This window comes from Centroberyx affinis, unplaced genomic scaffold, assembly GCF_046629955.1.
Source record: "Centroberyx affinis isolate AG114_WGS23_722 - 3 ecotype Tasmania unplaced genomic scaffold, CSIRO-AGI_Caff_v1 ptg004932l_1, whole genome shotgun sequence".
NCBI lineage: Eukaryota > Metazoa > Chordata > Actinopteri > Beryciformes > Berycidae > Centroberyx > Centroberyx affinis.
Genome location: NW_027282424.1, coordinates 294948 through 307262, shown reverse-complemented (window position 1 = coordinate 307262; position 12315 = coordinate 294948). Strand labels below are relative to the sequence as shown.

The window sequence follows — 12315 nt, the reverse complement described above, 5'->3', positions numbered from 1 at the left end:
TTTCAAATTCTCTTCTGATGCAGGCCAAGAGACAGCTTTAATGTGCGTGAAAGAGGAGTGCAAATGACAATAATAATGTGTTTAATGTGTTTTAAGGGTCTGCCGGATCCCCGATAAAGGATCAAAGCCACTGCTGCGACACAACAAAACGCGAGGCTGCAGAGGCCTGTTAACACACCGCTTTTATAACAGTCATTTCCTGCCAAGAAAGGAAGTGGAAAGGAGCCAGTCACCCACCACGACTCTGGTTATAATAGTGGAATGAATACTCTCTGCCTCTTGCATCGAAACTGCTTTGTTCGATCAGGAGCGGGGCGAGGAGGCCTCCCAAAACTGACATTTGATATTCCGTTCGATCAAATACGATGTGTGACCTAGAACAAGCCGAAGATGCATTTCATTTGTCAGTAGCACTTCAAATGCAGCGTGGACGATATCTGATCTCCCTCGTACTTCAGTCTGTCTGAATGCTGGGATCTTATTCTGCTCAACAGATGCCCGGACTGAGCGATCGTCATGTGTGGATGGATGATAGAGAGTCTACTGGTATGGCAGCAGGAGCGGCATCACAGGCTGGTCCACCCAGGATATGTGTGATAACGGTGATAAGATTTATCTCCGCTGCCAGTTACACAGATGGGGTTACAGAAATAATCTTCTGCCTGGCTACAGGATATGCTCTGATTGACGTAGATACCGTTCTGGTATGTGCGTGTGTGTGTGTGTGTGTGTGTTAAATGCCGTCCCGAAACAAAACAGCCCGAAGTAACAATGGCATCTAGGTCTAAGTGCGGAGAGATGGAGATGCTGGTGAGGGTTTTGGCATGAGAGTAGAGCCTCAAGTTATCCCGCTGTAGGTAGGAGACCTGTTGCTGAAGCTAGAAATAGAAGTGAGAGAACAGAGTGCTACTGTGTGCTCCTGCAAGCAATCAATATTTCACTTATACAATAAGAGCGCTCTTTGAAGGAAGCAGAACGTGGACTTGATAAGGTCCTGAATTAGATTGCTTCCACCCATTGAATGAATGAGTGTGTTTCATGCTGAGGGGAAACCCAACATGCAGTGACCTCCTGGCTCGTGACAGGCTGACATGATTGCAAATGCCTGACTCTCTGCCAAGGGTAGTGCCATCTAGAACATAGACATAGAGGAGGCGGGCCTGGGCTATAGTTTGTGGGAGAAACCTTATCTTCCATTACCAAGCGCTACTGAGGCCCTGTCACTTAATGAGATTCCTGATTCCTGAAAGGGGATTTATCACAGCCAACAGCACCAGATTAAATTTACAGGTAGGAAACCAAAACAGTGCAAAGCCACTTTGAGCTGGCAACGATTTACTGAATCTCAACTTTTCAACTTTATGGAATAAAGTTAGTTCAGACGTGCAACATTCAGCAGCCAAAAATGTAGAAATTCAATAGTCGTGTGACTAGATGATGCAACACACCTGATGGCAAAATGTGCTTCAATGCATCAAATAACTTGACAGCAATTCAGTCAACTAAAGGCAACACTTATCTTAAGCTATAGGACATATATCCATCCTTCAGTGCTGCTTTGTTTCCTTAACAAAACTTCCTTTTCCCAGAGCTTCCTGCCTGCAGGCCCCTGGCTGCTGCTGACAATGAGAGACCGGAAGCAGGATAAGGAAAGCTTTCAATTCCATCATCATCTTACCGGGAAGTAAAATAAGCAGTGGGAGAAATTATGACTTCCTTATGGACATAAATCTGTGAGTCTATCCACACTCAGACAAAAACTAGCACACAACATAATTGAGAGCCTGAGCATGTGCCTGTTTCTGAAAGGTTTAGTGGTGAAGCTCCTGAGAAATGTCACAATTTTGATCAAAAGTATTGAACATTTTGACTATATGCCGGTGGTTTTGTTGTTGAGTTTTTGTTGTTGTTGTTGTTGTTGTTGTTGTTGCTGTTATGAACAAGACCAATGAATATCATCAAGACTGACCAACATAGAGGAAGACTGACGTTGAGGCGGTTCCATTGGTATTTATTGGATTTATTTAATTATTTCCGACTTTTATTTATATTTTCTTCATGAATCTAATCGGAATGCTACGGCAAAATTCTGAAAATCCGGTGTCCTGCACCACAAAGTGTCTTGAAAATGATCTCTGCAGATATATTTAGAGGAGCTGAACATAACACCATACAGAGCAGGAACAATGATATAAAGCCCAAAAACACTTCTGGCCCCTGCAATGCAAGCAGTAACGCTCAAGAGAAAACCAAACAGTATCCTGGAGTAAGAAGTGCCATCTCTACTGATTCTGTCTGGACCTTCCTCTTTGTATTCACACTGATTTATGCAAATGTTTCTGTGGCTTTCCGCAAGAATATTGGTATTCATCAAGGAAGGATGAGAGAGCAGACGGCCTGCCCACTTCTGACTTTGAGAATTGATCCTTTGGGAATTGATCTATTCTTCCATCCTATTTCCAGACACGGCAGGTCCCTCCCTTGACCTAAATCCAGTGTTGTCATACTCCACGCATCAAATTTCAGAGATATCAAGTCCCTCCCTCACACCACCTCCACAGATACCAGGGCCTTGCATCCCCGATCCAGAGTTGTATTTTCCTAGTATACCGGTGGATTTTGAATGAAATAGGTTCCAGGTTCCAACCCCATCCTGTGCTTTGACCATCCCTTGGTGACACCCCCCCCCCCCTTCCCTCTTCTCAGAAATCAATACAGGATCACAAATGTAATTTCTGATTTGGTCCAATATGGCCCCAGAGCCAACAGTGCCTGTGGTCATTTTGTCTTCAGCAGAACTTAAATTAAGTTTTCAGTTGTTGTTGTTGTTTTGTTTTGTTTTGTTCCAAGATTTTTATCTAATTACATACAGCCCAAATGATGAAGGACATTTGAAAATATGTTCCAATTCTATTACAGAAAGCACCATTACAGCCACAGAGTCTAGCGACTTTCAACATTTGCTCGGCCACACTAAGAGAACTGAAAGAAAATAAACCGTAAGAAGTTTTCGAAGGCTGAAAGACATACCCATGTATGGTTTGAATGAAATGAAACGTATGAAATGTTGATTATGTTCTCTAGATATTACACCGGTCAGACTTCTGAAAGAGGCTGGGGAGACCATTTGCTCTAATATTCTTTCTATCATAAACGGTTCATTGGCCCACTGGCTCTGCTCCATTATATTTCAAACATGCCATGAGACTTTTCTTAAAAAGCCAAGCCAGGACCCTCCATTCTCAGCAATTGTACATCTTTTTATTAAACTATGTCTGTTTAAAGTATTGAAAAAGTTTACAAACAGATGAATGATTACATGAACAAATCATTTATTGCAATGGTGAATTTTATATTCTAGTTCTACTTGACCATAGCCTTTGACCTTTTGCTGATCACATTTGAAGTGATCATTAATTGATTTTGTAATAATTACAGACACTGCTATTTAAGTCATTCATAAGCATCTTCTTTGCTCTTCATTTCATTGCTGATACAAATAGTTATGAAATTCTCAAAAAGTCTCAAAACTTTCTTCAATTTATGATGAGAAATCTGAGGTAGTTATTTGTGTCACACCAAATGCAAAATTTGAAATCTGGCAACTGAAAGCCTTTGAAAACATTGTTTTTAATTCTGGTCTATAAATGCAAACAGTTAACAGTTGAGAATTTAAAATTAAGTCACTCCAATATTCTTCTCTGACTTGGAGAAGATAAACTAACTCTGTATTCTGTATACCTTACCTTAGTTGCCACTTAATTTTAGAATCAGTTAATATTTTATTGGTTACTTTTAAAGCAGCAAGCTCTTGACCCCAGCTTATAGGTTTTCCCTCCATATGTATTGACGCGTAGTAGTGAGTAAGCGAAGATCAAAGATTTAAGACAAAAGTGGATAAAACGTGCGATCAGTGCTTCTAAACTTTGGACCAACCTGCCTAAGAAACTATGATTGGCAAATTGACAAAATAGAAAACTTGTTTTTCTTAATTTGTATTTAACTGATAACTTGTTGTCGCTCTCATTATACTATTATCCTCATTCTTTATTGGTCTCATTATCATTATGAATTTGTTAGCCTTTGGCATCAATTTGATGGTGTATCTGGAAATTGCAGAACTAGACATAGCCTAGTAGTTTTATTTGAGTGAGCAGTAAATAATAACGACCCTTTTCAGGCAATATACTAGAATTATAAGGGACCATTGTTTTTCAGATGAAGGAAAAGATGGGCTGTTCAGCAAGACATAAAATCAGATTTAGATTTTGTGAAATTCTGTACATGTGAACCCTTTCTGGACAGAGAGGACTGATGAGTATTCCTCATGACTCCCACATGTGGATCATGTAGTGTAAGAAGATCGCCGTCTTCAGAAATCCCATCAGGCATCTGGGCACCTTAGAGCTTTCCTTGAAGCTCAAAAGTGACATAACCCAGACACTCTGCAGCAGGACCAAAGCACATCAATACATAGACACTGCCTGGGTAACAGGGGTAGAGTCATTTTCCAGGTACATTACAGGGTTTTCTGACTCAATGAAAAAGAAATACAAGCATAGGCTTCTGTTGTTCTCATCAAGGAGTACGCCAAGCAAGAAGTTTGATGATAAAGAAAGAAAGTAGACTTCATCCTCTCAAAAAACTAATTTTAATCAAAACAAAATGTTGAATCATTAACAAGTTTATAAAACAGTGATTTAGTTACATAAATAAATTGATATTGGTGTATCAAATCTTAATTTCAACTTCATGAGCATGATGACATGGTTGTACAATCGTTCACCTAATATAATAAATAAAATGGAGCATATTTCGTTTCTAAACGAAGGAGCTAATAACAGACCTCTAATGAGGGAGGGAACAAGAGACACAAGACAATGATTTCTCACTGAAAAACAGATGAAAGTAGCTTTTAAAGCACAGAATACAGAGCCATTCAGCTAAAATTAAAGACACTAAGGTTGTAACCAAAATCGGTTGGCTTTTTCATTTTAATGAACAAAGTTTGGTAGTTAGAACTCCCATTTGGTTATTTTAAAGCATTAAGACAAGGCAAGAAAGAAGGCTGTTCTTGTGTGAGGAATTCTAGAGAGAAACAAAAAAAGTAAAACAATCGAAAAAGGAGAAAAAAACATAAAAAGCGTAAAAAAGTGGAACAGTCGAGACCTATTTAGCAACTTTCTGTCCTGCACAAAGTCGAGATGTCAGCAGAAGAGGCATGTACATGTTTCTTGGGTATAAAATGGAGTTTGTTTTTGTGGAAGGAGACGTGAGGCGCGGTCAGGCCAGATGTCACTCCGCCTCACCGTAACTTTGTGCCGATTAGTAGAGTCTAGTGGATGCTATGCAGTTTTCTAAGCGATGGGCCCCAAGGCTTGCTGCTCCAAAAAAGTCTCTTTCTTTCCCCTGGTGCCCAATACACCTTTGTGTTCACTGGAGAATACATATATGTCGCATGACTATACAAAATACACGTCCGTTCCCTGTCTTGCCATTGGCCAGTTTCTGCACAGTCCACAAACCAGCCGACATGTACTGCCATGTGAGCCGGCCCCTGATGCAACGCAAGGCGAACGTCTGAAGTCTTCTGATATGTTTTTTTTTCTTGTTTGTTTCAAAAAAACCAAAAGGTACTGCAGCTTCAAGTATTTTGCATTACATAGAATATTCTGTCATAAATTAGTTAACATATACATTTGTTTCAATATTCAGACATATACTATGATATATACAGTACAATAAAATGCTTTCGTTTTTGTTTTTTTTGTTTTTTTCATTTTTGCCTTCGTTTTTTTAGAGAAATCCCTGAGAATGTATGTTGACAGTCGCTAAGTTTCCACAAGCGCGAGCACTATGACAGTTTGTATTGTGTTTCTGTGAGACTGTGTCTTGAATATAGCGTGAGAAGTCTGTATGAACACTGCAGAGCCAAAACAATCAGCCTGGAGATGGCGGTCACTGTTAAGAGAATAAAAACAAATCCGAAATATTGACTCAGAAACTGAATTCTGATTGTCAATTCTGATTTTTTTTTCCTTAATTGTTGACACACACTTTTAACTGCGTGGAGTAGATGGGTGAGGACCGGGGGAGGAGTAAAGCTGGATTCCTTAATAAGAGGTACTTGTCACTTCAGATAGAGTTGCTCCATTTGGTTTAAAGCCGTTTCTCTTCTCTTTGAGGCTGTGAGCGTTAGCAGAGGGAAAAGAAGTGCAAGGTGGACGTTTTGCCACTGGACAACATATACTCAGTGTAAACCAAAAGAGTTTGTTTTTCTCTCACTTTCATACATATAAAGGGAAACACACAAACCTCCACGACATGACAGTTTTCTTTTTTTTTTTGCAAACTAAATAGCTTTTTATACACGTCAATACCAAGTGTGGCTTTTACTGTTTACAGTCATTTCATTTTCTTTATTTTTTTTCTTCAATTTTAACTTTGTCATTTCTCTAAGAGAAAATGTATCCTAAAACATATTTCACATCTTATTCCTATCATCTTGGGCAGTTCAGATAAAACCTGTGACTCTTCCAAAGCTAGAATGCAGACATTCAAGAATCTGTGATGTGCTCATGTGACACTTTATAGCACTGACAATGGATAGGAGAGTGACTTCCATTCATCTCCGTCAATCTCCAATTCATTGTCAATGAATATCACTTTATAATATCACAGATTAGAGTCTTAATTGTAATTGTTTAGCTTCAGGAGAACTCAACAAATTAGACCCAACAGTCTGAAATCATAGGAATACGATTTGTGGGAATTTTATTTTAGGGTGGATTTTCGCTTCAAGTTAAAAAGGATAAAAAAAGGAGACTCAAGTAAAAGGGCGCATTGGTCTGTAGATCGTTTTTTCAACCAAACCTCTCTCGGACAAGCATCATGAGTTTCTTCTTGCCCTTGTATATCTGTTTCAGGTTGTCTATGAACTGTGTGAACTGGATGTGTCCGTCGTGCGCCATGAGAAACGTTTCTCGGGCTTTACTGAGGAACTCGATGAACTCGCTGTAGTGGCGCGGGCTGATGTGCGTTAGCCGAGAATGCGTAGTGTTGATGTAGGCCCCGATGGTGGCGTCCAATAGCTGCCTGAGGGGAGCCTTGTCCAGAGACATCAGCTTCCCGGAGTTCCTGCGACTGTGCAGCGCCACCATGCCCGGGGTTGTTAACGTGCACCGCCGCAAAATGTCCGACAGCACGGTGGCGCATTTCACGCTCTTCACCACCAGGGGGATGACGGCGGCCAGCTCGTTTTTCCCCAGCGAGTGGCTGAGCGCGCACGCCCAGAGCACGTCGTTGATGGCCGGGTGCGTGTCTTGGTTGTAGCTGAGGTTCAGGTGGGCCATGGCTAACGTCGCTAATTTATACGCCCGCATAGGATAACCGCGGTGCTCCATGTAGCGCGCTATAGTAAACAGCTGCGTGTAACTCATCCCTGTCGCCGCTGCGTCCAGTACAATCTGATAGGCCGTCTCGAAGGCGATGTGGTCCTTCTCGCAGAGCGTCAGGGCGGAGAGGGCACAGTTCTGGGGGTCCTTCATGGCACACTGTAGGGCGAGAGTGCGGGCGGAGTTGGCCAGGTTCTCCTGCTGATGGCAGTCCAGGTGCAGGCGGACGATGGTGCTGTTGGACATGACGGTGGTGGCCACGATGCTGGTGGCTTCGGTGGGGGTGAAGAGGGTGAACCAGCTCTGCATGATGCTGTCCAGCGCGTACACACCTAGCCGGGGAGGAAAGGAAACAGTTAAGAGTTAGTCTCAGGTTCCAATTTGTCCTAGTTGATGGAAATCCTGCTGCCCCTTCTAAAGTTCATTTTGGTGTCCCCCAAGGTTCAATCTTAGGTCCTCTTCTTTTTTCACTTTACATGCTTCCATTTGGTTATATTATCCATAAATATGGTGTCCTCTGTCACTCATAGTTAGATGACACACAACTTTACATTGTGTAAAATCTGGTGAAACAACACAGTTAAAAATCTTGAATCCTGCATTTTAGATATTAGAAAACGGATGACAAATAACTATTCTTTAACGCTGACACAACTGAAATGCTCATTTTAGACCCTATAGACCATAAAACTCACCTACCACATCTCGCTCAATCTAAATGGATGTCCAGTTACACCAAGTCATTCTGTTAAAAACCTCAGCTTTATCTTTGGTCTTGACCTCCATTTGATATCCAAGGCAATATCCAAAAGAGCAGATTTTCATTTGAGAAATTTCTCCAAGATAAGACACTCCCTCTTCTGTTCCACTTTCATCTTTTGGTCCAACTACAATATATTACAGCAGTGGACTATGGCTGTCCCAACTCCATTCTCAAAAGCATTCAACTTTGCCAGAACTCGGCTAACAAAATACTCAAACAAAGCAAAAACATGTCGCCGCAATGGCCTTCGACTTTTCACTGGATCACAGTATTGGAACAAAATGATTGCAAATTCTGGTGGTCTGGCCCCACACTGCATCACAGATTTACTTGTTCTCTGTGAACCCACTCAAACTCTGCTCACAGAATCGAGGACTCCTTGTCATTCCCCTGCATTCAAAAGAAATCATCTGGGAGAAGAGTTTTCCCCTAGAGAGCTCCCTCCCTCGGGAACCGGCTTCCTGTCCACTTCAGGGAATCAGCCATTGTGTCTCAGTATTCAAGTCCAAACGTAAGACCCACTTAATCAGCATAGCCTGCAATCTTCCATAATTACTACCTTTCCAGTCATTCCTTTCCTCTTCCTTCCCTCCCTTTGAGGGCCCTCTGAAATCCACTTTTTTAGGTCTTGTGAGGTTTGCCCTGGTGTTTCTCAGGGAATCTCTCACATCTCCAAATGCGCGCGCGCACACACACACACACACACACACGCCCACACACACCTTATATCTTGTAACTGTGATACGTAATTGAGTTTTTGGATTGCTTTCAAGTGAATTGTTTGACCTGTAAAAAGTGCTTCATAAATTAATTTCATTTGATATGATTAGTCTTTAATGACTGATAATCAATCACAAAGTGGTCTAATAGAAGGTTAACTCACCAACTTCAGTAGCACAAGTGACCAGCCATCGCACCATCTCTCTTCTCCGCCAGTTCAAGGTAGACAGGGTCATTCTCATCACCTACGGGAGACGAAAGATCAGCTGATAGAACAGTGTGCTTGACATGGACTGTGTAGGCTACATTGTGTGTGTGTGTGTGTGTGTGTGTGTGTGTTACCTGAAGGCCCAGCTCCAGGGAGACTTTGAGCAGTGTGATGTCCGGCAGGCTGTCCATGAGCGTGGCGATTTTGAAGGCATCCTGGGCCAGTTTGAAGATATGGGATGAGGAGTGGATGTTCTTCTGGATGGACTCTAACACTGTTTCTAGCTTACGGGCATCACCTGGTTAACACAACACATGAACCAATGACAGAGCAGCAGAGTCAGACTGAAAACTCATATTTTTAATGAATGATTTCCCTTCTCTATTTGCACTCTAAATAATCCCTACTTTCTCTCTCCTTAGCTCCTATTCTATTTATTTTCCTAGCCATCATTCTTACAGTACAGGATTGTTCTATGGCCACAGGAATATTGGTATGTAAGTCACTTTGGAAAGGAGTGTCAGCTATCTGCTTAAAATGCAAATGCGATGTAAATGTTAACTGTTATGTAAATGTGACAATTTGCACTTTTTATAGATGGACTGAGAGAAAGCAGTTTATGGAAAGATTACAGACCTGCAAAGAAGAGTAAGTGTGTGCCTACCTTTAGCAGCAGTGAGCATGGTGGAGGCCAGTTCACATTGCTGGGACTCTATGTGGCTGAGAGTGAACCAGCGAGGGTAGCGGTTGGGCACCACTGATACTATATGGTGAGGCCTGGACAAGTCACCGGAGGGGGCAGTGGACTCTAGGACCGGTAACCTGAACACAGAACAGAAGGAAACCTTTATTATTTCAAGCATGGACACACACCCAGGTACAGATCTCTGCATCTCACACACGCTAAAAGATACACATACCGGCTCTGAGGCCGAGGAAGTGAAGAAGTTATCAGAGTGCAGTGTTCTTTTTATAGAACCAAATCAATAGTTTTCCTTTGCGTGCCTCCACATCTAAACACAGGTGGATCTTCGCCTTAGGCCATTTGTGCTGAGAATAATGACGGTGTCAGAAAGAACGACTCAATTCCCCCCCCCCCCCCCCAACCACACTCCGAGATCCTGCTACAGCTGCTGTGATTTTAAACATCTTTCACCAGTTTAATTTCCCTGATTTGTAATTCGAGTCTGAAAATTGCGACGAACTTTTAAAAGATTTACATATCATAAAAATCAAAGGGGTTTAATTCGGGCGAGGGGAAATAAAGTTTCATAACACCCTTGGCGGTCAGGGAGAAAACCAACACCATATATTTATTATTCACACATTTTTATAAAACTCCTTTTCAGCAGCGTTGAATTATTTAGCGAGGATTCCAGCAAAAGGAGGCTTTGTGATTAAACAGTGCCCCAGATAGCTCCTAAATCTGCCTCTCTATTTTTTTCTCTCTCCCTTTCTCTCTCACGCACACACTCACACACGCATGCAAACAAAGTCACACAAACCAAATATGAGACTCAAAGGAGGCAGAGAAGCTAGTTAAAGTTAAATGCTTTCTCTGATCCACGGCAGTAACTCCTCACTGAGGGGTAAATGACTGTCTCCCTCTCTTTCTCCCCCACCCGCTCTCTATTTCCTCCTCTCACCACCAAATTCCTCAGCGACAGAGAGGACTAGGAGAGGAAGGGGGGTGGGGGGGATGGACAGATTTGTTTATCTAAGCGAGGTTGGGGGGTCTACTCACCTCATGGCCCTCAGTGCAATTTTGTACGCCAGTTCGGCGTCATGAGGTAGCAGGGAGGTGAAGAGATACTTGGCAAAGGTGTGCATGGGGACGCTTTCTCTGTAGAGCAACTCCCCCAGACCACTGTAAGGACCAGCTAGAGGACACACACACAGACACACACTGTTAGAGACCACTGTGCAGACCAGCTAGGCCTAGAAACTATAACAAACAGACAATATTAGAGCTCACTACTGGGAGGCCAATCAAACAGACATTGTTAAACATAATCAGTTATATGACAGAGCAAGAAGGGCTAATAAAACAGTTTTCAGAATGTAATGCAGTGCAGCATGGTAGATGTGTATAAGTGTCTGGACAATGACTTTGATATTGCTGATTAAACACACATAGCTGCCTACATGGCCAGCAGTACTCAGTTATGCATCAGAATCAGGATCACTTGATTAGCCAAATAACACAAATGTACAGATTTTTGTCTTAGGGGCCAGGAAACACCAGGAAACTGGAAAAACACCAGAATCAGGGATCAAAATCAAAAGTAGAAGTAGTAAGTTTTACAGACAATTATAAAAGATGGTAAAGATATTATGGGGTATTATTTGTTGAGATGACAGGTGGGCTTAACTGACTCTACACTTTCCAAAAGGAACGTTCTTGGAAAAGACGGTTGCCTGGTCGGGCAAGGTCAGCGGAAATCCATCCTACCTGTACAGTTATTTTTTGGTTGGTAGTGCAAGGTTTATTAGTAGATTCACTACTGCTCGCAATAAAGAGAATAATTTAAATCAGAACAATTATTTGATCCTTGCAACCTTTTGAGATATTTTGAAAAACAAAGAAATCATCGGTGCACTTAGTAATCGCATAACTTATGTACTTATATTGGCCTACTTTATTCAACTGGGCGACTTATGGGACAACTGTGGCCTCTAAAGTGTCAGCAGAAACCATATGTGAGAGTTCAGCCAGCAGCACTGAACCATGAGACACATCTTACACACACCCACACACGTTAACTACACAAGTGCACGCTTGCAGACTTGCAATGCAAACAATACATACACACACAATTGTGAATACAGAAGTACAGTACACACACTTAACACACCAAGGCCATATATTCCAAAGCCAGACAATTAAAGCACACAGAGCTGCTTGTGGTTCAGCCTGGGAACTGGGCTACTTCCTGTGTCTGTGGATAATGTAATGGGGTGCGGACTGACTATCACATGGAAACATTCAACCATCCACATGGTCTGAAGCAACAGCCTTAAAGTGTCTTCAGCTGATCATCACTGCCTCCATATGTGTGCATCCGAGCTTGCCTCTACACTCACTGCATGCATGTAAATAACAAGCATGTGTCTGTATGCATGTTCTGATTGTTTTTATACTTATGAGGACCAAAACCTCACAAGGGTAGAAGGGTGAAGTGAGGAGATTTTGTTTTAAAGAGGCTAGTTTAGGATTAGCATTTAGAATT

General features: G+C 42.0%; 1 protein-coding gene across 1 annotated transcript in view; it reads right to left on the bottom strand.

Annotated features, from left to right (window-relative positions):
• Window positions 1-4672: 4672 nt before the first annotated feature.
• The window catches only part of zswim6 (zinc finger, SWIM-type containing 6), a 39512-nt gene continuing 31869 nt past the window's right edge, over window positions 4673-12315 (bottom strand). The window contains exons 10-14 of the mRNA XM_071545492.1: window positions 10830-10965; window positions 9750-9907; window positions 9220-9383; window positions 9041-9122; window positions 4673-7726 (exon numbers count right to left, since the gene is read on the bottom strand). Of these exons, the coding sequence (XP_071401593.1) occupies window positions 6864-7726; window positions 9041-9122; window positions 9220-9383; window positions 9750-9907; window positions 10830-10965 (1403 nt within the window). The 3' untranslated portion in view covers window positions 4673-6863. The remainder of the gene's footprint in view (window positions 7727-9040; window positions 9123-9219; window positions 9384-9749; window positions 9908-10829; window positions 10966-12315) is intronic.